General features: G+C 39.2%; 1 protein-coding gene across 2 annotated transcripts in view; it reads left to right on the top strand.

Annotated features, from left to right (window-relative positions):
- The first annotated feature begins 526 nt into the window (after positions 1-526).
- The window catches only part of CPEB2 (cytoplasmic polyadenylation element binding protein 2), a 50087-nt gene continuing 22760 nt past the window's right edge, over positions 527-27853 (top strand). The window contains exons 1-4 of one of the 2 annotated variants that reach the window (XM_088539971.1): positions 527-1852; positions 3933-4211; positions 14170-14260; positions 22691-22741. In XM_088539971.1, the coding sequence (XP_088396097.1) occupies positions 683-1852; positions 3933-4211; positions 14170-14260; positions 22691-22741 (1591 nt within the window). In that variant the 5' untranslated portion in view covers positions 527-682. The remainder of the gene's footprint in view (positions 1853-3932; positions 4212-14169; positions 14261-22690; positions 22742-27853) is intronic. The other variant, XM_088539970.1, reaches the window with a different exon arrangement.

Below are 27853 nucleotides of genomic sequence, written 5' to 3'. Positions count from 1 at the left end.
GCCCCTAGTGGGGGCGGGGACGCGACCGCGGCGCAGCGCCCACTGCCCCGTGGTGCCGGCCCGCGAACCGTCCTGCCGCGGCCCGGCCCGGCCCGGCCCGGCCCGGCCCGGCCCGGTTCGGTTGTGCAGCGAGCAGCCGCCATGGCGGCGGGCGGGAGCCGTGCGGCGCCACCTGCGCTCATCTAGCGAGGGCCGCCTGTGGGACAGCGAGGCCTGCCCGACCCGGGGGGTGGCGGGGCGTAAATGACCTTTGGGGGAAAAAACGCTGAAAAGAGCGTTATTTATTGCCTAGAGCGTAGCGGAGATGGCTGCACGCAGCAGGGCTCCATTCTAGGCGGGGGCGGCAGCGTCTGCCCCGGCCTCGCCGCGCACCCGCGGCCTTTGTCCCCTCGGCGCTGCGGGGAGGTGGCCCCGCGGCCGAGGAGCCCCTTCCTTCATGGGGGACCAGGGGCGCGAGCCCCCAGGGACGGCGACGGCCGGCCCCGGGCCGCCGTTGGGGGCAGGAGGCGGCGGCTACGCCCGCTCCTTGCCCTGCCTGGCAGCGGCCGCCGCCTCTCCCTCCTCCTCCTGCCCCTTCTCGCCCGCTGTAACCGGTTCCTCCGGCAGCGGCGGCGTGTCCGGTGCGTCGCCGCCGCCGCCCTCCCTGTTCCTGCCGGCGGCCGCTGCTGCGCATCACCCAAACATGCAGGATGAGCTGCTGCTGGGGGTGACACAGCAGCGGGCAGGCGGCGAGAGGCTGGGCAGCAGCCCCGCCGCGGGACACCCCCCTCCCGGCCACCCCTCCTCTGACTTTAAACCCAGTCTCAGCCCCCACCAGGATTTAAACAAGCAGCAACCGCAGCAGCCGCCGCCTCAGCCGAGCCAGAAGAGGAAAGAGTTTAAGCAGCCGCCGCTCAGCAGCCCAGCCCAGCTCGGCAGCAGCCACCCCCTGAATAACCACCACCCCCCAGACTATCATCACCACCCCCCGCAGCAGCAGCAGCAGTTCAGCCACCCCACTGACAAGTACCAGCAGCAGGAGCACAGGCAGCAGCAGCAGCTCCCGCTCCGCAGCGCTCGCCCCCCGGATCCGCCGCCGCCGCCGGGGGACTACGCGCCGCGCCAGCCCCGCGGCGCCGCCGAGCCCGCGGAGCGCGGCGGAGCGGAGCGGATCGTCCCTTCGTGCGCGGCCGGAGCGGCGCCCGCCGACCCCAATGTGGGGGTGGCGGCCGCCGCCGCCTGCGTGAATCCGCCTCCGTCGCCTCCTCGCCTGCAGGCGAGAGCCGCGCTGCCCCCCATGGAGTCCCCCCCGAACAGCCACTTGCTGGGCAGCCCCGGCGCCCTGCTGCCCGGCGGGCTCGGCTCCGGCTTCAGCAGCCTGCAGAGCCCGGAGATCCCCAGCCCCCATCACCAGAGCGGGGGCGGCTCCTCCTCGGCGGCTTCCCCTCCTCCTCCGCCGCTGCCCGGCTTCGGCACCCCCTGGTCGGTGCAGACCTCGTCGCCGCCTCCGCAGCAGACGCAGCAGCCTCCGGCCTCCAGCGGCGGCGGCCAGATCAGCGCGATGCCGCCGCCCAGCCCCGAGTCGGAGACCAGCTTCTACCCGGGGATCCCGTCATCGATCAACCCCGCTTTCTTCCAGAGCTTCTCGCCCGTGTCTCCTCACACGCCCTGCGCCGGGCCCTTCAGCAGCCCCTTCTCGGCCGCCGCGCCGCCGCCGCAGATGAATTTACCTCAGCAGCAGCAGCAGCAGCCGCCGCAGCAGCAGCAGCAGAACCGCAGGTCCCCCGTGAGCCCCCAGCTCCAGCACCAACACCAGGCAGCGGCGGCCGCCGCCGCCTTCCTGCAGCAGAGGAACTCCTACAACCACCACCAGGTAACCGGGGCGCCCCGGCCGGCCGAGGGGGAAGCGGCTCCGCGGCGCTCGGGCGCGGCGGCTCCCGGCGCGGGGACACGCGGCCGTGACAGCGGCGGCACCGCGGGGCGGAGCGGCCCCCGCACCTGCGCCCGCCCCGCAACGGCCGCGGCTCGCGGGACGCGGCGCCTGCTCCGCGCGTTGGGAACGGGCGCTTCCTCTCTTAGGAAAGAGGAAAGTGGCGCGTTTTCGCGTTAAAAAAACGGTGTCGGCGTTAAATACCCCCGGCCCCGGGAGCGGCCGCGCCTCGGGGCCATCGCGGAGCGGCGCGCGGGGTTCCCGGGGCTGCTCGGTTGGAGCCCCCGGCAGCAGCGCCGCGCGGGCTGGCCCCGGCCCGCCGGGGCCGTGAGAGAGCCCCGCGCTGCGGGGAGGTTCGTTAGCGCTGCTGGCACCGAAATGCCCCTTGCCGGGGAAAAGCAGGTCCGTGGAACGCGAGCTAGTGCCTCCCTGCCGCATCTCGTCCGCTCAGCAAGGCCTGCGTTGCGCAGGCCTCTTAATTGATTTTTTTCATTCTAGTAGTAAACCCTGACATTTTTAATAAATCCGGCATTTTTGTAAAGCACCTATTTTGATCATTGCACAACTTGCTGTGGAGCTGGCGCGGGTGCGTAGCTAGCAGGGGCTCGCGGGTTGTCCTTAGCGCCCGTCCGCGCTGCGCAGCAGCTCCAGGCAGCGCTGGCACCAGGCGACGGGAATTTCCTCCGGGTTGCGAGTTGCAGGTGAACCCAAACAGTGCCATGACAGCAGCGCGAGCAGCATTAGAGGCTTGTGAAGCTTTGGTATTATCTGTAAGGTTTGTTTCACAACAGGGTGCCTGCCTCTCCCAAAATTCCTACCCAAGTATTCAAGTTTTACAACATAATTATCTGTAATTATATAGAATGGGATACTTGCCCGATTACTTGACCAAAAATGGCCACAGTGGGTTTTTTGTTTGTTTGCATTGGTGGAGAAGTTATATTTTTATCTTTGTGTTTTCGGAGTTCTGCTTTATCTTATACACAGCATATTGACATGCTTCAGATTTTTAAGTCATTGGAGTTACAAGCGGAGGGCTCTTACAGCTGAGCTCTGGGGTGTATTGCGCTTTACCTGTACAGTAGGGCTGAACTTAGAGCCTCCCCCTGAACCCCCTTTGTACATTTCAGGGAAAATCATTTCCAAGAGCAGCCAGGTTTTAGAACAGCAAAGACAAATATTGTTCTTTGCTGTCAGCCAGGCTCAGTGGGTCCACCTCTTGGTAGTACAACAACCACTATAGATCACTTTATTTAGCACAAGTTGTGTTGTAGGAATAAAAACTCATAATCCTGTAAAATCTTTGCTCTGAAGAGAGCTTATGTTTTCAGATTGGGAAACGTGGTAATAGTGAGCTTGTTAGATACAGAAATACTTCACTCCTAAATGGGAAAGAAATCTTCCAACAGCAACAAAAGAACAGATTCTACCCCTGAAGATTTCCACAGACAGCCTGGTTCATTACTAGTGAAATATTTGAGCAATTGTTCCAAAATAATGCATTATAATTTGGAAATACTAAAGTGATTTCTTCAAACAGATTCTCTTTGTATTAATCAGTTTGGTATTTTTTTTTTCTCTTGTATGTCAATACTGAGACAGTGATACTCAAAATACTGTTGGGAGAAAAATTTGATATCTGAAGAGTAATTTTCTAAATTTCCTCTCAGCATTCCGTCTTCCTAATTACAAAGGGAGAAAAAAGTGACCAGCCCCCTTGAAAATCCTGGATTTTTTTTTTCCAGCGACCTGTCTCTGTGATGCACTATCGTATCAGTTTGATTAAATGTCCTCAGCCTTTTCGTAACAGTTTTTAACTGTGGAAATATTTTACAGTATAAGTAAAAAATAGTCCTACTTACTACTAAAACGAAGGTCTAAATTTGAATGAATTTGAAATGGTGAAGATCTAAGAGCAAATAATGTTTTTTTTTTATGTGGGGGAGTATGATTCTGTGTTTTTTTAACCTAGAAAAAGCAATCAAGTATTTTGAAAATAATGTGGATGAATCTTTCTTTTTAGCCTCTTCTGAAGCAGTCGCCCTGGAGCAATCAGAGTAGTGGCTGGAGCACAGGAAATATATCCTGGGGAGGAATGCATGGCAGAGACCATCGCAGAACTGGAAACATGGGAATTCCAGGAACTATGAACCAGATCTCTCCTTTGAAGAAGCCCTTTTCTGGTAATGTCATAGCTCCTCCTAAATTCACTCGCTCCACTCCATCATTGACACCAAAATCGTGGATTGAAGATAATGTTTTCCGAACTGACAACAACAGTAATACTCTCCTTCCCTTACAGGTAAGGATATTTGTAACCGGTGCATTCTTAAAGAATCTTGCGTAGTATTTTGGCTTTATCCATCATAAAGAAACATTAAGCAATCAATACTGTCCCATTGTTAGGTTGGAAAAGTGTATATTTCTATATAAAGTTTTAATACTAAATTGTAACTAGCCCCAGCATTTTCAATGCATTAATTAACGTACAATTCTTGTAGTAACAGAGAATACTGACTGTATAATAGGAACTTAGCTGCTGACACAGCGGTAGAGGAGCTAAATATGCTTAATCTATCAAGTGTTTTCCCAGCTCCCTAGGAAAGTCCACATACGCTTCTAAGGCCCTTTAAGCTCAGGATTTTGTTGTTCACATGTCCTTGTTCAGAGGTGTTCTTAAAACTTCTGTAGACAGCTCTGAATCTTCATCATTTTAGTCTTTTATTAGTATTCCAGTCTGACATTTACACGTTAGTAAGATTTTCTTTTTTTTTTTTTTTTCCTTCCCCTTCCCCCTAGCAGCTTTTGCATGGTATCATTTGGCTGGAAGCCCTGTGTTAAACAGGAGGAAGGGTGGCTTAAAGTTTAAGATCTATGTTGAACTCCTCAATTTTGCCAGTGACTGCATATATGACTTTAGGCAAGCCCCTTGGGCCTCAGGTAACTGTTGGCAAAATGTTCTTTTTTCCTACTCCGGTCTGTATTTATTTAGTCATATCATTTCTTTGTAGTAGATACCTTTTTGGTTTGGATCCCCAAGTCAATTACCATTCTATCTATGGTTTTGTTTTAATCCAAAAAACCTAGACAACTTTTTTTATGAAATGATGTATTTGAAAGTTGATAGCAGATTGTTTCCCAAATTCTGTATGTTCTTTAATTTTTCTTATGCTATGGCATCTTCTTTTGTCTTGCACTCAGTTACAAAAAAAAAAAAAAAAAAAAAAAAGGAAAAGGATAATACAGAAGAAAAATAACAACAATGATTTTTTTTATCGCTGCAAATGGTATTATAGCTGCTTTGGTAAGGTTTCACACTGAGTAACCAGGAGTTTGGTTTGTCATAGTTGTCACAGACTCTGAACAGTTGTTTTTGCATCAATAAGTAAGCTGATCGCAATGTAGCTGTGTCAAGAAACCTGTAATTGTAGCAAAAAGTGCTCTCTAGGACCATTTTTTCACTGTTTTTGGCACAAGTGGCCATATATCAATTTTATCCCTGTGAGCTCTTCAATATTCACAAGGCTAACGGTGATTTCAGGCACACTTGAATTCTCCTGCCAGTATATCCACCAGACCTGAACAGTTACAAGCTTTTCCATGTTCTGTGAACACCTTTTCTCTGAAGTAGCCTTGCTAATTGAAATATCACAGAATAATTTTTGCTTGGGTGAAAAGATGGAGAAAAAAAGATGACATTCTTTATGTAATTGACTTGACCTATTAAAGAAGAAACTATAAATTGCTAATGCTTTGCCGAAAAGGACTCCAGGAACATTTTAAAGTAAACACTGAGGCAATGTAAAAACATATTACACTAAGGACCTGAGTTAAAGATACAAATGCCATCATACATTGAAGCTGCAGTGGTGCATACCTTGGAATTCATACACAGCTAGGCACAAGTCTCAGATACACAAACTTGTTCAATGTGTTTTACGGGTTAGTATGACTAACCTTCAAAAGCTTTTACAAGTTGTCATCCAGTGTAGATTAACTTGTTTCCAGATCTATGTGCCAAATCTTTTGCATTCTAGCTAGAATACTATACAATCTAAATCATTTCTAATTCACTATTAAGTCATATGCAGTAGAATAGAAAAAAATCCTTGAAATTCAACCCTATAATAATTACATAGATGCTTTTTTTTTTTTTAGTAGTAGTAGTATTATAGAGAAATGGTGAATATACACCGTTTTTTTATTGGTCTTGTCTATAAGCAATTAGACCTATTTGTCTAAAAGTATTTGTGTTGTAGATCTGTGTTTAAATCTTCATTACATATATAAAGCCAAAGTTACAGAACACGGTAAAATATTCTGATTTAAGAACTTGCAGCATTATCTACTGCCATTGTGGAAACACAGGGTGTTTCCTTAAATTATTTTGCTACGCTGAATTTGTTCTTATTTTTCAGTTGCCATTCTATCATTAAATGGTTAATTCCTTGTGACTGCCAAATTTGAAGAGTCACAGCAAAGAAGTTGAGATGGAGTTTAGAGCTCATGCTTCTTTTCATCAGGACTTATGTTGGCAATTGCAATGCTGTCAAACACCCATCTAGTTAATTCATACTGTGCTTTTTCCTTCCATAAAAGGTTGAGGTATTTAGATTGAGGATTCTTAAAGATACAGTAGCAATTTCAGAAGATATTCAAGAATACTAGTTATTACATTTGTGCAGTTTAAAAGTCTTACTTGAAAGCATTTACATACACGTAGAAAATACCTTTTTCTTGCAGGGCTTCCACAGAGTGACTAGATCCTAGCATGCCTGTTGACCATGTATGCACCATTCACAGGCTTGCAGATTTTTTTTCCATGTGATCACAAATTGTTTTTTTAAAATGCGGGAGTTATTTTTTGCGGGATGAGCTAAAGCACCCGTCCTCCAGCCTTTAGCTGGTTCGAGTTTAGAAAATAAACTGGGTCAAGTTTAGAAAATGGAAACAGTGCAGTGTCCTCACTGAATAGCTTTCTGCAGATCATTAATACTCTACTAACCAATTTGGAAATTCATGGGGTTTTTTTGTTTTTGTTTTTGTTTTTTTTTTTTTTAAAAAAAAAGCCTGAATGACATTCAGCATGCCCAACCAGATGCTCTAAAACATGTACGTAATGCAAACAAGAGACACAGGCATCATGCTCAAATTCAGAGCTTTTCTATCCCTTTGCAGCTTTATCCTTGATGTTTGCATTGATGGCTTCGTCCGCAATATAGAACTGACATTAATTCTCATGAAAGTAATGTTGCTTGGTATTAAACTAATATCCAGTGACAATAAACACCATTGCTGATAACAGAGTAAGTCATTATGTGGATTACTTGAAAGGATGAAAGCAGATTTTGTTCTTTACAGTTAAAACTGAAACATATCCCCTGTGAAGTTGTGTTCGCAGTGGCCATGTTGGTTGCAGTAAAACTGCTTTTGCTTTTATCAGTTATGAAGGACATCTTTCAGAAGAATCTTCCAGAGCTCAAGATTTTTTTTTTTCTTGTTGGATAAAGTTTAACACACATCAAGGCAATACCAATTTAATTGGGAGCAAAGGCAAGCCAATAGTCAAATTTTACTTGTGTGAATATCTGTAAGAGACTTTTTTCCCCCTTAGGTCGTTAAGATGACAAACTGTATTGATTAAAGTCCTTTCATAGACAAAACTGTACGTACAAGTTTTATCTGTGCCACACTGTTTGTATCCTTGTAGATCATTAATTTAAGCAAGTATCACTTTTTACTGGCATCATTAAGGAATAGTTAAATCAGGGCAGGCATTCACACTATCTAACTTAAGAATTTAATACAGGGGCCTATTTCTCTGTCCTTAGAGAGAATCTAGGCTTCTTATTTAGATAATCTAATACTTTAGAAGAACATACCTGTCAGAACTGGCCATACACAGCCCCTGATATTCCAGCTAGGCGCCTAAATTACACATCAAGAAATCAGATAAGCTGTGTATTGTTCTCTTTTATTCTGTGATCTAAAGTAATGAATAAATAAATAGAGAGCATACAGCAAAAAGATAAAAATATATTTCTAATCCTAGATACAGATCTCCATTCATTTCCAAAAAACTTGCTTCAGGCATTTCCATGACCAAAACAAAGTGTGGAAGTCATTGTTGTATATATTCATGTTTTTTCATTGACATTCCTTGGATGAGGAAAATAATTAACCATTTCTAATATATTCTTAAATTGCAGTGACTGCTAAACCTATTTGAATTTTGATGGCAAGTTTAATGTTTCGTGTTATCTTGCAAACTACTACGTTAAAAGCTACTGTAACACCTTAATAATACTGTTCAGTGTTTAGCTGTATTTTCATTGTAGTGAAACACCCTACGTTCTACTAAAACTAGTACGATTTAGTTTCTGGGTTTCTTTTGAGTTCAGGAAATACATTGCATGTCCGGGTGTTTTTCACCTTGATTTGTCCTTCCTGTTTGTTCAAACAAACAGTACGCACAGTGTCTGCCCTTCTAAAAGCTGAGCTTTATTTTTCTGGATTGGAACATAGGCGTCCAGCTGGTGACTTGTAGAGGAAGGCACAATCTCTTATAAACGTATTTTTTTTCTATTTATTTTTGAAATGCACTTAAAGCTTCCAACTAAAACAAAACACTTCCAAAATGAAACATGGGTTTTTAAAACTAACACATGTTGTGAAGCAGAATTTTAAGTATTTAAACTGCTGTCACGTTGTTACAGTCACTTCCATTCAGAGAATTTTGGATTCTCAAGATACTGCTTTAAATGCAGTTTTAAAAAAGTGTCTTTAAATATTTTAAATGATTAATCTAGCTGATAAACATACTAGCCAAGACTGGAGGAGAGTAAGTTGCTAAAGTTAGGTTCTTAATGCCATATTTAGACACCTAAATAGGTGGCCTGTTTTTTTCCAGAAGTGCTGAGCGCTTGGCAGCTAAACTTGAAGATTGGAAGTATCTAGTTGCTAAGTGCTCTTAGTCGTGAGATTTATTTATTTGCCCAACCGCTAAATTATAAGCTAGGCTTTACCAGTTCATTTTAGTAATATAATATCTGCAACAGAGGAATGTCTTCAGGTTGTCTAATGTAGATTATGTGAGACTGATTATATGATTAAAGCAATGAATTGGCTGGAAGTTGGGAGATGTGTCTTACAATACGAATGTCTCAATGACTTACCTTGCCTTAAAATACGCTTTGGATGTGCTGCTTGCTCTATTAACACAGAGTGAAAAAAGAAATCAATAGAATATTTTCAGCCAGGCTGGTAGACCAACTGCATATACCAAGTAGCATTACCTCCATGCATGCTGTTTGTGCAGCATGCAGTTTTCTCTAAAGTTGAAATGAATGCATTTTCACTTAAGATTTACCCAAAAGGACACCTCCTCTATGGCCTGACGAATGTGCTTTTAAATAGACTGTCCTGTATAGACACTTCTCAATTTCTGTCAGGAGACTTAAAAAAAAGATCTTTAATAGCAACTTCTCCTTCAGATGTCCAAATTTTTTCATTATTTTGTCTAAGCCATTCATATATAGGCCTTCTAGACTTGTCCCTGAAGTCAGTCCTGCCAAGCCTTTAATCATCTTTGTAGTGTCTCTGGCTTGTGTCCAGGTTATGAATGCATATTTTTAAATCCAAGTATTCCAGTATAGATGCAGGCAGAGCTGTTGAGAAGGTGTTTTTCTCTTTTCCTAGTAGCAAGTAGGAGGTATATAGGCTTTTGCCACAGCACCTGTTCCATTTTAGACTTAATTTGTCTAGCTTACATAGCTGGTGGAATCATCATAATTTTGATAGATTTTTGCTGTCAGGATGACTGTCCTCAGTTATTTACCAGATATTACCGTTTATAGTTACTCTGATGCCATGTGAAATAACCAGTGTTCATGTGACTCTTCAGGGCTCTTAATTGTAATAAATCTCGAGTTTCTCATTGGCTCTAGTTACAACAAGGTGCTTACAATCAAAATATGCATCATTCACTAAAATAAGAACAACTTGAGGCTTAGATGCTAGTGAGGATGATATTATTGCCAACACTGTTAGTGAGTACGGCCTTCAGGTACTTGTCAGCTACGAAAACTTTCCATTTTTGTTAAAACAACTCTTGCATTCTAGTCATTTCAATTCAGATCATTTTGAAGAGGGAAGAAAACAATTTGTTAACATTTTAGCTTGGGAGATGATGAAAAAATGTTTCTTTAATTGTGCTTTTAAAAGATTTTTGTCAATTCAACAAGCTGACAGTTGAAGAGACTTTCTTGAAGGCAGCAAAAAACATACTGACTAGATGGCAAATAGCTTGCCTGTAAGTCATTTCCACCACCATTGTCCCTCCTAAACTGGTTTATTTAATAAAACGATGATGTATTTCTTCAGAATATCAAGGGACATGTAAAGAAGCATGTCTCAAAGATATTTGCGTTTGCATAAATATATTTACTGAATTTAATACAGAAGCTAAAATTCTGATTTACTTCAAATATTTTTTAAGATCAGCATTTTAAAACATGTCCCTAAAATTAAAATGTGTTGAGCTGCTTAACTGTGAACATTATTTTTGAACCTTTGTGGTTTGAGCTTAGCAAAATTGTATATATTATTTAATAGTTTTCAACCATACATTTGCTTTATGCATAAGTGGCCATACAAAAGCTTTAAGAGCAATGATTCCATTGAGAATCTACAGATGGACAAACAGCATAGCCTTTGCATAAATTATGTGATATATTTAGAAATCCTAAATACATTAATCCAAGAACAATTATTTATTCAACAGTATAGTGCTGAGATTGGCTCTTCAGAGAAAGTTGTTCCTCTTCCCATTCAATATACATTATGTAGACTGGGGAGGAGGGGTTAAGTCTTCTGAATTATACTAAATGTAACTTGTAAGAGGTTGCAGAAAGAAGAAAAACCCTGGGCTACTGGATGCTTCTCTGTGTTGTACATTTTTAAAAACACAGGCATAAACTTTCTCTCTGTAAGCTTTCTTACAACTTTAAGTTGTCCTGACAACTATAACCAAGTAATGTATCCCTGACTCTAGAAAAAGAAAAACCTCCTTTCACTTTCAGTGATACATTAATATAGATATGCATTGAGGTAGGTCAAGCAGGATTCAAACATTTCTGCAGTTAAAAAAGAAAGAAAACTTGGTAGAGGAGTATTTAATGCTTGGGAGATGTTGACCTCATCAGCTGTGGGAGAAACTGTAACATGATGTTGTGACATTCTACTGAGAAATCAACCTTCTGAGACAGCCATGGGTTTTGTGAGTCTTTACAGAGGATTGATGAGCCACAGAGCTGAGGAAAATGCAAAACATTTTACAGGAATTCACCCTTGACAAAAGAGGCTTTTTGGAGTCAAGATGATACAAGAGTTATTCTACATGATGTATCAGTCTCTTTGTAGTACCCATTAGCTTTAGTCTCGTTATTTCAGAAAGTTTGACAACTTGAGCAGTTTTTGGACATCAAAACCATGATGCTCAGTGGTAGCACTTCCCATGCTTGTCCCAAGATGAGGAGAAGAAAAGAATAACAGTGCAAGTTACTCGAGTTGATCATGTTTTCATGAATCTGTCCTCTTTTTAGAGCATTGTGAGTTTATTCCTTCAAAGAAAATCTTTGCTTGTGTGGCCTACATGACTGCAGTATTTTCGAGTTCTTCCTTTGAAGGGCGGGCAAGGTTTGCATTCACATAAACTATATCTGTGCCTTTTAAAGATATTGTGTGCGTATTTAGGGAGCAGAGAGCAATGCTTTACCTTTACATGGCTTAGTTGCACAAAGGTTTAGAAGTGAACCGTCTACCCAAAGAACCACTCACTCCTTTGGAGCATTTTGTGTAATTTCAGACAACTTTGTTATTCATTATGTTTTTGATAGTTCCGTGTGAACTGGAATAGACTTTAAAAGCACTAATGTTACTTGGGCTCATGAGTGAAGAGTACAAATTTGGGTGATTGGATGGCAGAATACAATTCCCTGATTTATTTCAATCCTGTTTTGTTTCAGTGTATTCACAGCATTTTTATATTGTATAGTGCATGACTGTTCTGTCTTTTCTCTGCCAGAAATGAAGTAATAGTTCAGAGAAGCAACACTCTTTTTCAACTTTATAGATGTGAAATGCTAACTGTAAAGAGGAGGATGGGAAGAGTTGATTCTTCTTTTAGCAACACAAGATCTTTCTGGACAAGAACACAACATTTGTAAAATAGAAGGATGTAAGGGTGAAGTTATGAGTTTTGCACTATGTTAGTGGGGCAGCTTACAAAGGATTCACAAGCAAGTATTTTATAGTTTACTTTTGCATTTCTGCGGAACGTGACCAAATGAGCTGGGTTTTCTGCTATGTTGCCCTTTCTTACTTCTTCTGTCCTCCAGAGCAAAGTTAAGACCAGAATAATGATCCCTTTTCATTTAAGAGGTTCATTTGTCATCTTAGTAAATATGGCTGTAGGAAAGCTAATAATAAAAGTAAGAATGTTAAAGATCAGGTGTCACATACACTTTTTTTTGCCCAGTTGGAACTAATAGTAGTTCTTTTCCCCATCAGCTGAAGAGGTAGCAGTTTCACCTTCAGTTTACTCAGCATTGGGTTTTTTGTTTTGTTTTGTTTTGTTTTTTGGCAGAGAGACTCCTAACCACCAGGTAATGACTTCAGCAGAATCTGAGACTTCATTAAAAATTATGATGAGATAAATTCTGATTGCGAAGGAACAGAATTGTCTTTCACAATCACATAACAGATTCAGCTTTGCTGCTGCTCACACTTCTTGTAGAAAGCAAATTTGATATGGCAAGCAGGTTCTTCTCTTAGAAGCTGTTAAGAAACCAATCTACAAGGGCACGGAAGTCATTTAGAGGCACTTCAGTTTCGTTTTGCCGCTCCTCAGGACAGCTACATGACTGAATGAAATGAAGTAGTTCCAAAATAGGTAGCTGCGAACTACAGTAGTATTGAAGCCTTGTTGGCACTCAAACCAAGCTGAAGATCAGCTAAAACAGCTTCTACAACACCTAGTCTAGGATATGTTAGGAGAGAATAGGAGAGAAAGGAAATTTAAGGGCTTTTTTTTTTTTTAATCCTCTTCCAAGCTTGTCATTCACATTATTTGAAGGCTTGAAATAATAATAATAATAAACATAATAGATAATTAATTCCATAGGAAGCAGCTAATTTCTTTTTCTTTTGCTGTGTGGGATAGAGATAGCTGAAAAGGGGACTTCTGTCTTCATCCTAATGTATCAGGTTGACTAAGCTTTTCACATGAGATTATAGTGAAATCTTTGTTTCATCATGGGTTGTTTTGTAGAGAAGTTCATAAGTCATGGTTTCTAATTCAGAAGAGATCTATTTGAGAGTTTGTTTCCCTTCCAAATCCTGAAGAATACCTGCTTGCCAAGTGATATAGTTTGAAGTTAATCTGTGTCCCGTTAAACTGTCAAGGAAAATCATGGGGACTGAGAATCTGATCCTTTGTGCATGGTTACAAAATCTCTTTAAAGGGGATATAGTCCAGCCAGAAAGCACTGTAACTGCAGGAGATAAAAGGGTGTAAGGCTGACTGTTTTCTGAAGGTATTCCGGAAAGACCAAAGTTAGATAGTTTTTTTTCCTCTTCCCTCAACTTGAAGACATTAGAAAACGCAGAAAAAAAAGCCCTAGTTGAGAATAATAATAATTTAAAAAGTTATTTATGAATTATTGTAACTTTTATTCATCCTTTAAAAAAATTGCCGTAGGCTGATAACCCATTAGTAAGCTTTTTTTTTTTCTTTAAATTTTCCAAATTTAATTTTCTAGCTTTTAACCACTTAGTGTTGCCCATGTGTAAATAAAGTCTCCATAAGCAGAGGATCTTGGAGGGATCACCCAGAAAACAGCTCAGTCTCAACAGGCAGGTCTAAAATCCTAAATCAGTACCCGTCATCAAAAAACCTACTGTTTAGCTCTGCAGGGGATCACTCACACTGACCTGGGCAATTCTTCTGAGGAAGACAGGCAGACACAGGCTATCGAAGTGCATATACAGAAGGATTTTCACAGTGCACCTCCAGTTTTATATTTGGATGCTATTAAATTTACTGTTAATAAATTCAGATATCATAAGTTTTTTTTTTTAATCATTGTCCTTCTCCAGTATGAGTGTAAAGCCTTTAGAAGGCACCTTGGTCTTCCTATCAAGCGTCCTGTTACAAAGTACAGATTTTGTATTCCAATACTAAGGATTTTGTTCTCTTTTAGGATCGAAATAGAATGTATGACAGTCTGAATATGCACTCTTTGGAAAACTCCCTTATTGACATTATGAGAGCAGAGCATGATCCACTTAAAGGTATGTTATTATGCTAAATAAAGCAAAAAGGGTCACCCATTCTGCATATTTTCATTAGCATTGATTGTTGATTTAGGTCTCTAGGTTCGTATTAAAATAGCAAATGAATTACTTTCTCAACCAATATGAAAGGTTATTCTGAATCTGTATACTATTGAAATTATTTATTTATCATTTATTAATTTAATTATTATTTTATAATTTATGCAATTTAGCATATTCTCCAGCTTTGTCCAGCCCTCCCTTTCTCTTACCCCCACTGAAATCCACAGATAGGTTTATCTGAAATCAGCTCATCTGCTGCCCCAAGTTTTGCTGCAGTTTGTGAAGACACACTGATACGGTGGAGCTAGCCAAAAGGGATTGAGATGGGAACCAAACAACTAGCCGAAGTTAGCCGAATAATTTTTCCATCTTAGCAGTGGAAGCTGAAAAGAAAGTTAAGATCACTGAAAAATCCCATCTTTGTGCTTTAAGTAGTTTTTCAGACCCTAGAGGATGTATTTTGTATGAATTGTCCTTAATGATAATCCAGAAGTATGCTTTAGCATCCTGATGCCTTTTGATTTTTTGTGCTTTGTTGAAATTATTGGCTGTGTGCTTACTGCTGTGGCCAAGTATTTGTGGACTTCAGTTTTAACTCTTGTATTCACTGTGCAATGACTCATGTTTTTCCATACTTATTCTCTGATGGATTCTTGCCCCTGAACTTGGGGGACAGGAGTCCAAGCCAATTTATTTGACCTGATTAAATGCTATTTGATTTATGGTATTAGACTAACATAGTCTGACTTTAAAATTATTCAAGACTTCACACTTAACTATTCTTGCTAGGCAGTAAATATATCTCAGTATTGGAATAATTCAAATAAATTGCTCTTATTTTCATATACTTACTTACCCCTCTTTCTAGAGGCTCTTGGATGTAATGTACATTATAGTAATACATAAGGGTCTCTATTCTACAACTGAGAAGCTCTTCGCTAGGGTCTGCTCCTAGTGCTCTCGAGATATGTAGTCAATTGGAAGACCTCTTGTATTCAGATAATACATAATGATATTTTAAGATTTACAGTGTGAAGTTGAAGATTTTTTTTTAGTGCTGAAAATGCCTATAGAACATCACTAAATAGGTAACAAAGTTACCAGTTAATATTCCACTGTAGAGCAGAAGTTGAAATTAATGTTCTCAGATGTTTTAAAATATAATCTCCAATTTCATAATAGCTACAGAGAATTTAATTCCAGATTTTAACAATTTATCATTTAAGTTCACTACTAAATTCATTTTCTGCCCTTTCTGCATGTCTACAAAACGACACTAAGTAAAACAAAGATTGAAGTCTGAACAGTTAACTTAGTGGTAACTGTTATGGACTAAAAGCATGGTATGTCATCAAACAAAAGGCAACTAGTCAGATCATTCATTTTTGAACTCCCTGCTGCTTCAGTTTAATACATTCAGGTAGTGATTCATCATTTTAGGTTATCTGAACCAAAACCCTGCCATCAGCAAGGAAATTGAAAGGTGAAGCTGCTGTTAGGCAGGAAATTAGAGAATTCAGATCTTTTGTCATGATAGACAATCATTAGCACTTCTCACGTTCATGAAAACCAATCAGTTATTCCATTTTTCCTGTGCAGGCTAATATGGCAAATACTCCAGGAAGTTGTTGGTTTGTTCCCCTAGCAATCCCCCTGTTTTCATTATGCATAAGAGTTTTCAGAAGCACAGAGAACACAGAAGAGACCCAGTTTTACTTTTGTTCATCTCATTATAATGGGGAAAAAAACATTTTTTCCAATAATAGTTTTTAGTGAGAAAAAGGCAAGACAAAGCTTTAAGACTTTAAAGCTAATTGTTTCCACATACATGAACTTCTGAAAACCTCAGAGAAGGTTTCATGGTTATGAGTGTATGTTTCGGTCTACAGACAATTTTTATAAAACAGTTTCACCATCATATACTTGGAATGAAAATTCCCTAAGTTTTATATTTGATGAACTAAAACAGATGGAAGCCATAGATAGTGATGAATTCAAAGGAAATTTTTTGTTGGTGGCTTGGTTGGCTGCCAGAGAACAATGCGCACAGCATCTGAATTTAAATAGAATAATTGAGTACCATTATTTAAATAGGTTGGTAGGATATCATTTCTCTTTGGAAGATACAATTTCAATTGAGAAAGCTACATTATTAACAGTGAGATGGAGGAAATGTTCCTTAGTGATTTTACTGAGATGGGAGATGGTAGAGGGGTAGAACACATCCTGGAATAGCTTTTTAGTTCCACCCTATCTCTTTTCTACTCAGTCACAATTAGCTGGCGTTTGTCACTTCTGTAATTTCCTGAAAACTTTTTTTTTTTTCCAGAAGCCATCTAACACGAAGTTTATTGTGATCCCCATGGCATTTTCTTTTCACCACAGCAAATCTGACATTTACTTAGAAAACCATCTTATTTGCTTGCAGAAAGTGCAGGCTTAATTTTATTGATTGTCTTATTTTTATTAATAGATAACATACTTCATTGTAGCTAAAAATAATCTTTAGTTACAAAAATATTCTTATGACAAGTTGTTAAATAAGTCTAAGGCACACTAAAACAATGCATCTTTTATATCTGACCACAGCAGTAAAATGAAAGTCCTGGGAATGCTAAGCACGTGTTTCAGATTTAGCTGCTTATAATATCTGGACTATGACTAAGCATCTTGTCTCAGGTTCTGCACAATGCAGGCCAGACACTGCATGCACTAGCTCACAGCTTTAGGGTTTGGATTTGAAAACCCTTTTTAACAAGGAAGTCAAACTTTGCCACTTCTCCTTTCGTGAACTTGAAAAAACATATGTCACATATGAATAATTGTAACTTAAGTTTATGCCTGCCAAAACATTGTTTGTAGATGCATAGTTTTGGCTTTCGTTAGACCAAGTTTAGTCAGCATTACAGACACGATCAAAAGAAAAAATATCTTTAGCTTTCAGTAAAAATAAAATTAAGAGGTTTTTGTTTGTTTGAATTTGCTGGTTGTGGTAGACATAGTTTTTCTAGGCGTTTTTCTCAAAATGCATTTTATGATAAGAATTACCCTTTACGATCAAAAGAATATAAACTGAATTTAGCATATAAAATAGTTCATTTTTACTAGGCTTTTCTTAAATAGCCTTTTATTAACTCTTAAAGTTTGGAGGCACTTATTGCAATATTGGGTGGAAATGAATCTCACGTACCTAGATATTGGCAGTAAAGCTCTTTTTATAGACACACCACTTCTGTGCCTTTGTTTTTTTTTCATCTCTTCCTTCAAAAACCAGGTCTCCTGAAATCAACATGTAGAAAATTGATTTCTAGCTATTTCAGAAACAAACAAGTCAATATATAAGGACTATAATTGAAAAAGGGTAAAAGGACTAGTTCCTCATATAATGTGTGTTAGAATTGAGAAGTAGCTGATTTAGAGGGATTTATTATCCAGAACTGATGTAAATGGGTTCCTTGTCAGGTGAGAGCATTGATAGTGTGCTCAATTTTCAGTGGCTTTCTATTTCCTAACCAACCCTTTATGCAGCTCTGCAAGCTAGTTGTCAAATAGTACTGAGCTTGAGTTAGCCCTAACTACCTTAGTAGGAACAACAAGAAGGAATATTAAGACTTTATTTACAAGAAAACAGAATTGTATTTTCCTTACGCTTTTTCTGAAATCTGAAGAAAATGAACAGATTTTGCTGAAAACAAAAGATGTCCTTTTTCTATATGTAGTAATAAAAAGTTATGAAAGCAAAACACTATAAAAATTGGCTTACCTGTGGGGAAAAAGAACATGGTGCTTTTGGAAACCTTTCTTTTTCTCATTTTTATTTTCCCTTTCAATTGCTTTCATGAAGCTTTTCAGGTGTTCTGCATCTTGCTTTTCAAAGCAACCTTCTGGAGCGTGCTCAGGAAAGCCAGTGGTGACTCAGCAGCCTAGTAGAAAGCATCTCTTTCTTGGGCTGTGGTAAACTATGCTTTAGAAGAAATTTGTTTTATGTTTTCTGCATTGCAAAGAGCTAAGATTAAAAGCTATACTGTTACATTTTTGTGCTCAGAAGAGAATTTCTGAGGCTGAACAAAAAGGAGAAGCTTAACTTTTTGTCACATCAAGGGTTGTGAAATTACATGTAGAGATTGGTTTCTGAAGATTTATCTTATAGAAACTTTAAGAGGAAAAATATTTGAGACATTAATAAAGGTGTTGGGGCAAATGGTAGCGTATTGAACTTGGCAACCTGTGAGTCAGCAATGTTTAAAGCAGTCATAGATACTTAAATCATTGCCAATGTTTGAATATTGGGATTCTTACAAATTGTATGAGTTTACCTGAAAATAGAAGGTGAATAAACATAATGAAATATGGGTACTGAAAAGAAGTTTGCAAAATGTTTAGTACGTAGGGCCCATATTAGCTACATGAGATAGCTTTTGTTACACTTCTGTTAAGTGAGCTACTCAGTCCTCTTGTTCTGAATTAGCAGGACTAGATTTAGTATATGAAACTTTGATGGAAGTTTGGTTTTTTGTTGTTGTACATAATACATTGTGAGAAGTAGGTAGGAACAGTAACATTAATCAGATTTAGACATGGAAGAGGGGACTAAATTTAACACAATTCTTAAGTGTATAAGAAATCACTAAACATATCTGCTTCTCATTAGCATTTATTTTGAATTTAGCCATTGCACATGAGAATTGGTAACGTGCTGAAATCACTAGACTCTGGAAGGCACAGAAAAAAAAATCTGTAATACTTTCTGATACAGTGTGTCAATATTAGGCATTGTGTTTATTCCAAATAGCATGGTGCTAATTTTGGATGATGTAAAGCTACATTCTGCAGACAGTCAATGCTGTGATTACTTCTTATTTATCAGGAACTGAATGCATCCATTATTTCAATGTAGCTTACCTGAAGGTGTTTTTAAAACTACTAAAGCATCATCATAGTTACTAAAATTAGGCAATCTGAGATTCTTGGAATCACTAGAATAAATACTGAATATTGAACTGTTTGGACTGTTCTGGATGATTGGCAGGGAAATAGGATGGGGTTTGTGGAGTGGGCAGTTCTTAAAATGCATTTTCAAAGGCACTGAACATCATGCAGTGAAAGTAGCTGAACAGAAACAAATGTAAGCTAAGTAAACTGCTGTAAGATGATGGAACTATCTTATAAAACCCTTCTTTACGTCTCACCTAGGTTGTATACATCCATTTAACAAGAATAATCTGTTTAAAAATAGAGCATAATGTGAGCTCTATATAAGACTGATCTTGCACCTCGTTCCTCACGTGTTCTCAATTTTTGCATCTCACTAAAAGCAGTTGGGGTTTCTAGAAACACAGCATTCTGCCTCAACAGATTAATCTGAGGGATAAGAATCTAGTTTGACATCGAATAGCACTAGCTGTATTTTGGAGTAAAAAGAAAACAAGCAAAACCCACCCATGTCAAAATGTTTTTAGGATTATGAAGTCCTAGGATGAGAAAAGGTATGCAATAGGATTTTTAAGGTCAGCAGAATTGTAGCCATATAAAGCGGGTATATATTCATTGAAATAACCATTTGAGTAAGACTAGAGAGAAGCATCAATATAACTATACTTGTATTGAATACTGCGTTATTCCTCTTGTTTTGCCACCCCTTGGAACACAAGGTCTGCACTAGTTAGGTCTTCCTAAGGCAGCAAGAGGAGGTGTCTGTGTGTGATGAACAGGTGAGCAGGAGAGGGTCTCACCGGGCAGGAGCGCTCCTTGGCACTCCCCATGCTTTGAGAAGGGCTGCATTTCTACTTTATTCAACTGGACATTCTGTATTCCAGATGTAGATCCTGCATGAAGCTAAAGAAAAAAAGATAAAAGAATGCAAAAAGAGAGTTGCAAACCCAGAATATACTAGCTCCTAAAACAATTTTTCTCTCTAGGTATTGAACTTGGTGAGTTGTTTCTTGACAGACTTTGAATCTTACCTTTTTTTCCCTTTGGAATATTTATCCTCTGTCTCCCTTACTAAGTGACAAAAGAAAAAAATAGACAAGAAAGGTTACTGTCACCATGAACTTAGGGAGCCTCAAGATCAGATAATTATTCCTCACAGTTGCTATAATTTTTCTGTTCTGTTGTGTTCTGTTTTGCAAGAAACCGTGCATCCTGCTACAAGTATTTCTGTAGCACTCGGATATATTCAGAGCACAATGGTGACAGTAATAATGTCATAAGATTCTTGTCATTAGGCAAATGAGAATTACTTTTATAGACCTAAGGAAATAGAGAGGAGAAAAGCAAAGTGACTTGCTAAAGGTCGCGTGGAGTAAATCAGTGGCAGCTTCGTGGCTGGAATTCCAGGCTGACTTGTTCCTCATTCCCTTCTGGCTCTGCCAGCGCGTGCTGCTGGAAGGGCAGAGTGCTCACAGATTTCAGAGGCATTAGGAGTCACCGTAAATGCTCAGCATGACACAAAAATGATAGAAAAATTGAGTTGTCTGGTAAAACTGGGCATCCCAAAGGTAAGGGACGTGAAGATGGAGGCACCTGCAAGCATTTTTGCTTAATATTTTGCCCAAGCCTGATACAAATACTGACAGATTTAGGGAATACAGTGGTGTCCTTTGGGGGTGTCACTCCCCTACCCGTGTGCAGACTCCATCCTTCTCCTTCATAACCTTCACCGTGCTTTAAAATTCTAAGACAAATAGGCAGAGGTCCTATTTAATCTTAATATATTCTTATTTCATTCAGAGAGTCTCTAGGAAGAGAAATAGCATGTGATTGTAGAGGAATCTTTTTGTTATGATGACAGGGATATAAAGCTTGGTTTTGTCATACGCCATAATGCCAGAATAAAATTTCCTAAGGGATCTCAGTCCTACTGTTTCAGGGATTTGAGAGCAAGGGTTCATTGTGTTAGCTATTTTTTTTTCTGTAGTTTCTTGGTGGAGAGTTTGCATTCATTTTGATTAAAGGAGAAGAGCAGAACTAAACCCTATAACAGATTGTCACCAAAAGGTTTTTTTTTTTGTTTAACCCCAAAACAATTTAGCCACAGAACTATTCTTCTAGGAAATTTCCAGTCCTGCTGCTAAGCACACAAGTTTTCCAAAACTTAGGGAAGAAGGAAAAGGAGACGATATACAATGGGAAATGTTAAGACAGCCTTAATATATGGATTGCTGCTTTGGTTTTCTTTTTCTTTTTTCCTGTGTTTGTTTTTAGGAAGGGTTGGCCTTCCTTAAAGATGAATTCTCTCCAATGTCTTACTAGTATTTAAATAAGTTACATGCATCTGCAAGCCATCTGCCTACAAATCCCTATTTAAATCTGTGTAAGTTCTAAAGACCCATAGCTTCTTGACTGTATTCTTCATTATGTCTCAACAAACATCTAGTTTCCTCCAAAAGATGTAAATGTTTAAGTTACAGTATTTTCTTTCAAATAAGTACAGGGATTTTAAACAAGCAAGCAAGTTTTCATGGCAAGATATATGGAAATGTGGGTTTTTGCACATTAAGGCACACTTCTTCCAAACACAGCAGCTATTGTAAATTTCTGTCTGGGTCAGTGTGCAGTCCTGGTATGGTTTCAGCTTCCTGTAAACAGAAAATGTCTCCTTTACTGAAAAGGAATTTATAGTGAAGCTACTTCAGCTATGTGTTTTAGAGAGATCTTTTAACTCCTACAAATATTACATACCATCAATTTAGTAAATGCAGTACTTGAGGCTAATATCAGGATATGGCTCTTCATGAACTTTTATTCACTAGCTAGGTGTTTTTCTTTAAGTAAGTGTAACCTACCACGTTTTTTAAAGTCTGTAAATAAAATAATACTCCAGCTTTGCCAGACTTCCTAAAAATATTATTATATACAGTGCATGCATGTGATTCACCAAGATACAATTACAATTTGGTTACAAATCTTTTAATGATTTTATATTAATTCCTACTAACATAATTCTCGTAGCATTGATTCAATAAATACCAAACTGTAAAAATTACCCTCAGTTAAGCAATGTGCATAGTACAGTTATTCACAATCACCATGAAAGAGAAGACTAAAGCAGTCAGCACTATTTCTGGGTGTCATGAAACAAAAAGTGGCTTTATCCTATTGGACTGATCCCAAAGCACATTGCAGATCTTATGACCAGAGAATTAAGGTTAAGAAGTCTGTTCCTGTCAGCTTTAACTTGGGTCAAGGGTATTGTTGGTTAATGTACTTGGAGTTAAATATTAGCTCTTTATTTCCTTTAGGCAAACTGGAAATATAGAATATATTTGAATTCCAAGCTGTGCTTTTTTTCATTTCACTTTATTATTATTATTATTTCTAGTATAATAACTAAAATCTCTGCATTTGTTTTGGTTTTGTTCCTTTTTTTATTTTTCTTTTAAGGTCGCTTGAGTTACCCACATCCAGGGGCTGACAATCTTCTGATGTTAAATGGTAAGTGCTAATCTTGTAACAGTTTCTAATTATCTCTAGCTTAGCTCTGAAACATTGGTATAAAATTATAGTATTATATTCTGTTATTGAATTACTTGCCTCAAGTCTTCAACAGCAATGGGACTGGTGCCATTTTTCAAAGTTGAATAGTAGAGCTAATCTTGCAACAGCCTTTCATTATATCTAGCTTATTTGAAATCTGAAATACTCATAGAGATGTACTGTTCTTTTTGTTCTCAGGCAAGCTAATATTGCCTGCTCTAAACAGCTACTAAAATCTACTATGCTGAAAGAGGAATCAGAAAAAGAGTGCCAGAAATATAGGGGTTTATATTGTGTGTATATACATGGTGAATTATACATTTTTTCTATTATATTAATGTGAAATAAGATTTCGTTTTTGTGGATTTTTTGGAACTGGCTTTTTCAAACACATTTCTAACTCCAAGATATGCTGAAGTTAGAGTTCATGTTCACGTTCCTCTCCCAGTAGGTCAAACTTCATGAACATCTGCTACTCAGTGAAGGCATGAACTTTAGCCTCTGTTCAAGCCTAAAGAAGGAAGCAGAGCTTGGTAATCCATCTAAGTCAATAATAAATCAAGGATTTTGCACACAAATGCTTTTGGCATTGGAAAACATGGGAGCTGTAATTCCACAGCTTCGCTAGATGTGAAAAAGTAGAAACTATGGTGTACAAAGCCAGGACATTTCTGTCACTGACTTATAATCAATGGAGAGTGATGGGTCTAAACCCATCCAGTTAGGATCCAGTCTTGAAAAAAATGCAAGCGTAATAGTTATTTCATTGCAGATGTGTAGTTCTGTGGAGTCCTGATTTTTTTTTTTAATTGCCTTGTCCCTCTACACAGTCGTTTACATTTATACAAGTCGATACACAATATAAAAGAAGTCTGACCTCCCTTGTGTAACACGGAGTACATGTTTTAAATTTTAAGGGAATTTGACCTTTGCTTTATAAACCACAAAAAGTAAGTATTCTACAGTGAACGTCTTTGAAGAATCAGGTCTTTTGGTGCTTAATGGTTCCTAGGATGCTCCTGGAGACCATAAGCAGCTACTTACTATTGAAATAAAGTTTGTGGTTTGCCTGCGCGGCCCATATTGCTAATTCCTGGTTGGAAATTGCGTTGCCTATGGATGTGCTTGATGTTACAAAACTCAGAGCAGCTACCTTGCTAAATTGAACCGCAGCAATAAGGCCTACAGCTGCAGAGTGAGAAAATGTACATGAGTGACAGTGAATAATTACAGACTGGCACTTAATAAAATGTATTTTGCATAGCTGTAACAGCAGATTCCAACAGACATCCTTTTGATACTAGGACCCTGTTCTGCAAAATGTTTTGTTCAGGTGGTACCTGTGCCATGTGGTTATCTACTGATTTATGGTGGTGTCACCTGTGAGGATATTAAAAATTTAGCAATCTTATGAGTGATTATCAAATATTTGTGTATTCTATTATTAAAATACAAGAATTTGTATTTTTTGTTTGCTTTAATGCCCCAGATACCGAGCTTATCTTTTTATTGTATTATATGCTAAAACAGCAAGTTGGCATTGTTACACTATGAAATATCTTAAAAATATATAAAAACAAGGATTCTTTGCTGTTACCAGCGACCTTGAGAAAATACATGTCAGTGTTGCCAGTCTATACTGACACTTTTTCCATGGAGCTGGAATGTGTTCTGGAGAGTATCTTGGTTTTTTATTCATCCTGGTGGAGTTCCCACCGTTTCTTTGGAAGTTAGCACCTAGTGTAATTGTGTAAGATCTGTGGCCTTCAGTAGACAAGATAAAAACAACTCAAGTATCTAGAAGACAGATGCTGAAATGCCTGACTTTCTGGTATGACCTGTAGAATTTAATTCAGAGCCTCGTTTTAGACACCTAAACTCCCTAAAATGTATTGGGGAGGCTGAGGTACCTCATAATGCAGTCCAGTGCAGCCAGGTATGTTGGTTACAGCCACGTGAAGTTGGAGGGTCTAAACTGCAGCTGCTTACAGCTAGTACAGCACCGCTTACAGCACTAAGAACAGCTTCTGGGAAGCACATCCAGCTGCTGGGCTTCTCCATTACAACCCTTCTCTCTTAGCGAGGTTGAGGGGCTTCCTCATAATGCCTGGTAATGAGAATTAGAGCTTGAACCCTTAACAGGCCTTTGTGGACTCAAGTTTGTTTCTTTGCTGAGGAGTCAAGCTTACATTTCACAGCGTCCCTTTTAAAAGTGCTTTAAAGGGAGGAGTAGGCAAGAGGAGATAGGGAAATCCAGAGACCCTTACAGGCTCCGCAAGTTTTCTAGACCCCGAGTAGCCCCAGTCCCTCAGAAAGAAAAGCAGCAGCGTTTTGAAGGAGCTTCATCCTTTGCTCTAATGCTTAACGCTAGATCATGCTTGTTTTAGTAGATGAACTTGTATCTCTGAGTCCCAGAAAAGTTTAGTCATGAGCCTGGAATTCCTAAACCTTTTTATGACTAAGCACTTCATAGGTTTGTTTTTTTTTTTAATTCAGCCCATTTAGATTCTACTTTTCAGTGTTTCAATTAATTTAAATTAAATGAACAAATGGAGAATTTTTCTTTAATGTGCCACATACATTGCTGGAAAGTGCTAAGGTTATTTGACTTGAAATCAAGAGGATGCTTGCATGTTATCTATTTTTGGTTTTCTAAAATCTATGACACTTTTCCACTGTGAAATCTTCCAAGGCCTTTGATTAATTACAATAACCTGTTTTACGGAGTAAAGGATACAAAAAACATGTTGCTATAGCTTATTCATTGGAGGAATTTGGGAAGGAAGAAGTGTTATTTCTCCTTTCTGTTAGTGTAATGTTAGTGTAGTAAATTAAGTACACCTGTAATACCTGGCTTTCCCCAAAGGACTAAAGAAATAAATTATCTTTTTCTTTCTCTTGCGATTATTTCTTTATCTACACCTGTGTACACAAGTTATATAGAAATATATATTAAATATACATAAATATAAATGCAGGTAAGTGTGTATAAGGATATGTGACCCAAAATGTGTAACACCATATGTACATTTTAATAAATGTACATTTAATAAATACAGAAGAATATTTGTGTTTAAATCTAGTACCTTCCGGAAGGATATCTTGTTGTTCACCTTTTATATACTGAAAGTTTACTGATTTGGGGTCTGCTTTTCAAGCAGTACCTGGCCTTTATATGTAATATAGAAAGATTAAAATCCTGCAGTTTCATGAAGGATATGTTTAACGTTGTATATTTAGTGATTTGGGAGCAGTCTGATGGATAACCTGTAACCTGCAAGACAAGGCACTTGTACTTACTGTTATCAAAACGCCTGATCTATAACATAACCACTATGGTTTTAAAGAAGGCAGAAAGCTAACCAAGAATAACATGTTTTCTAAAACATACATTCTGATGTTGTGAATTGTCTCATTGCAGTATTGCCTACAGATTGTCTAAGAACAGAAGGAAGTTTTTCTAGATGCAAATTGGCAGAAAATCCCTGCGCAAAGAAATTTGTAATTGAAATAGAAAGACAGATATATAGCAAGAGATAGAGATTTACCATGCAAGTAAAGTGAATAATGTGACAACAGTAAATGTGGCTGCTGTCCCCTCTTCTGGCTTCATTCTTTTCCTTACGCAAAGACCTCCTCAAAAAGACACAGATAACTCTGGTCTGTCATTGTAATTTCAGTATATCCGAATGAAATGCTGCAGCAGATACTCTTTCATTTGGATTGCTCTGGATTCTGTTTTTAGCATTTTAATAATACTTTTGTGTTTCTTAAATTTTTTGCTATTTATTTAAAAATGTACAAAGAAAAGTAGTTAAAATGTTCGGTAAATCAGTATCTTTTATGTATATCAGATTGTCTTAGCTACAAAAATTGGAGAAAATAGCTGGGCTGGTTTGGTTGGCAGAAACGAGCAGAACTGGAGGCACATAAACAAATATTAAGCTGCTTGCCAGAAGAGGTTTATTAATATGCAATTGTATATTATTTTTTGAGAGAGAACTTGCTACTGCAGTTGTTATGTGTATGATGCACTTGAATCTTTCCTGATTATTCTAGTTTTACTTGTGAGAGAAAAAAAGGAAACAGAGCGGGTTAGCCGAGGGCTTAGTGACGCTGCTGCTAATGCTGCGTGGGAGCCGGTTTGGCTGCGAGTCAGCAGGTTCCCACGCGCTGCACGACCGCCGGGGCCGAGCGCGGCTTGAACTGCCTGACCCTGCAGAGAAAACCCGCGCTCACATTAGACATTAGTGTCCCTTTGCAGCAGCACCTCGTATCCTTGGCAAAAGGACACACTGCATTTTGTGGATTCTGTGTGATTTTGGAAATCTGAATGTAGGTGTTTCCTCTTGGTTGGCTACCCAAGCCCCTTTTTGAAACTGGGCTTTTCTGTTCTGGCTTTTTTGTAGAAGGTTTTGAAGAGTGTCAAGCAACCAGATTGTGCTAATCATAGAATCACAGAATGGTTAAGGTTGGAAGGGACCTCTAGAGATCGTCTAGTCCAACATCCCTGCTCAAGCATCTTATGTTAATAATCTGGTGCTAGTAATCGGGGGAAATGAAGTAAATTTAAATGCATGTTCAATGCAAGTTGGACAGGGGTGCAGTGAGAGTTGTATAAGGGACCAAGAACTGTAAGGAAGTAAATACAAGAAGAGATTTTCAGAATTTCATAAGCAATCCACTGAATTTCTAATAAGAATTTTAAAAAAGCTATACTAAATTAAAAAAAAATCTTTGCAAATAGGAAAAAACAGAATATAAATACTCAATATGGAAATGGGGCTGTGAATGGTATTTGCAAGCTACTGAGTTTATGAGGTTGCACATTAATCTATGACCCAGAATAAAGCTGCATTTTGGGACAGATTTGTGCATGCAGTCCCAGCAAAACGAAAACAGTTATGTAGGACAGAACCATCTTTGTTCATGAGCGTTGCTGTAATATTATGGCTTACAGTAACATTTGCTGTTAGAAAACTATAATGCTGTAATGATTAAAGTAGCCTTTCTCAGATACAAAGTTTGAGAAAAAATAATTTAAAATATCCGAATTAAAAAATGCTTGCA

The sequence above is a fragment of the Tinamus guttatus genome, unplaced genomic scaffold (genome assembly GCF_059628265.1).
Source record: "Tinamus guttatus ecotype Peru unplaced genomic scaffold, ASM5962826v1 Tinamus_guttatus_pri_ptg000052l, whole genome shotgun sequence".
Classification (NCBI taxonomy): domain Eukaryota; kingdom Metazoa; phylum Chordata; class Aves; order Tinamiformes; family Tinamidae; genus Tinamus; species Tinamus guttatus.
This window is presented reverse-complemented; position numbering and strand designations above follow the sequence as displayed.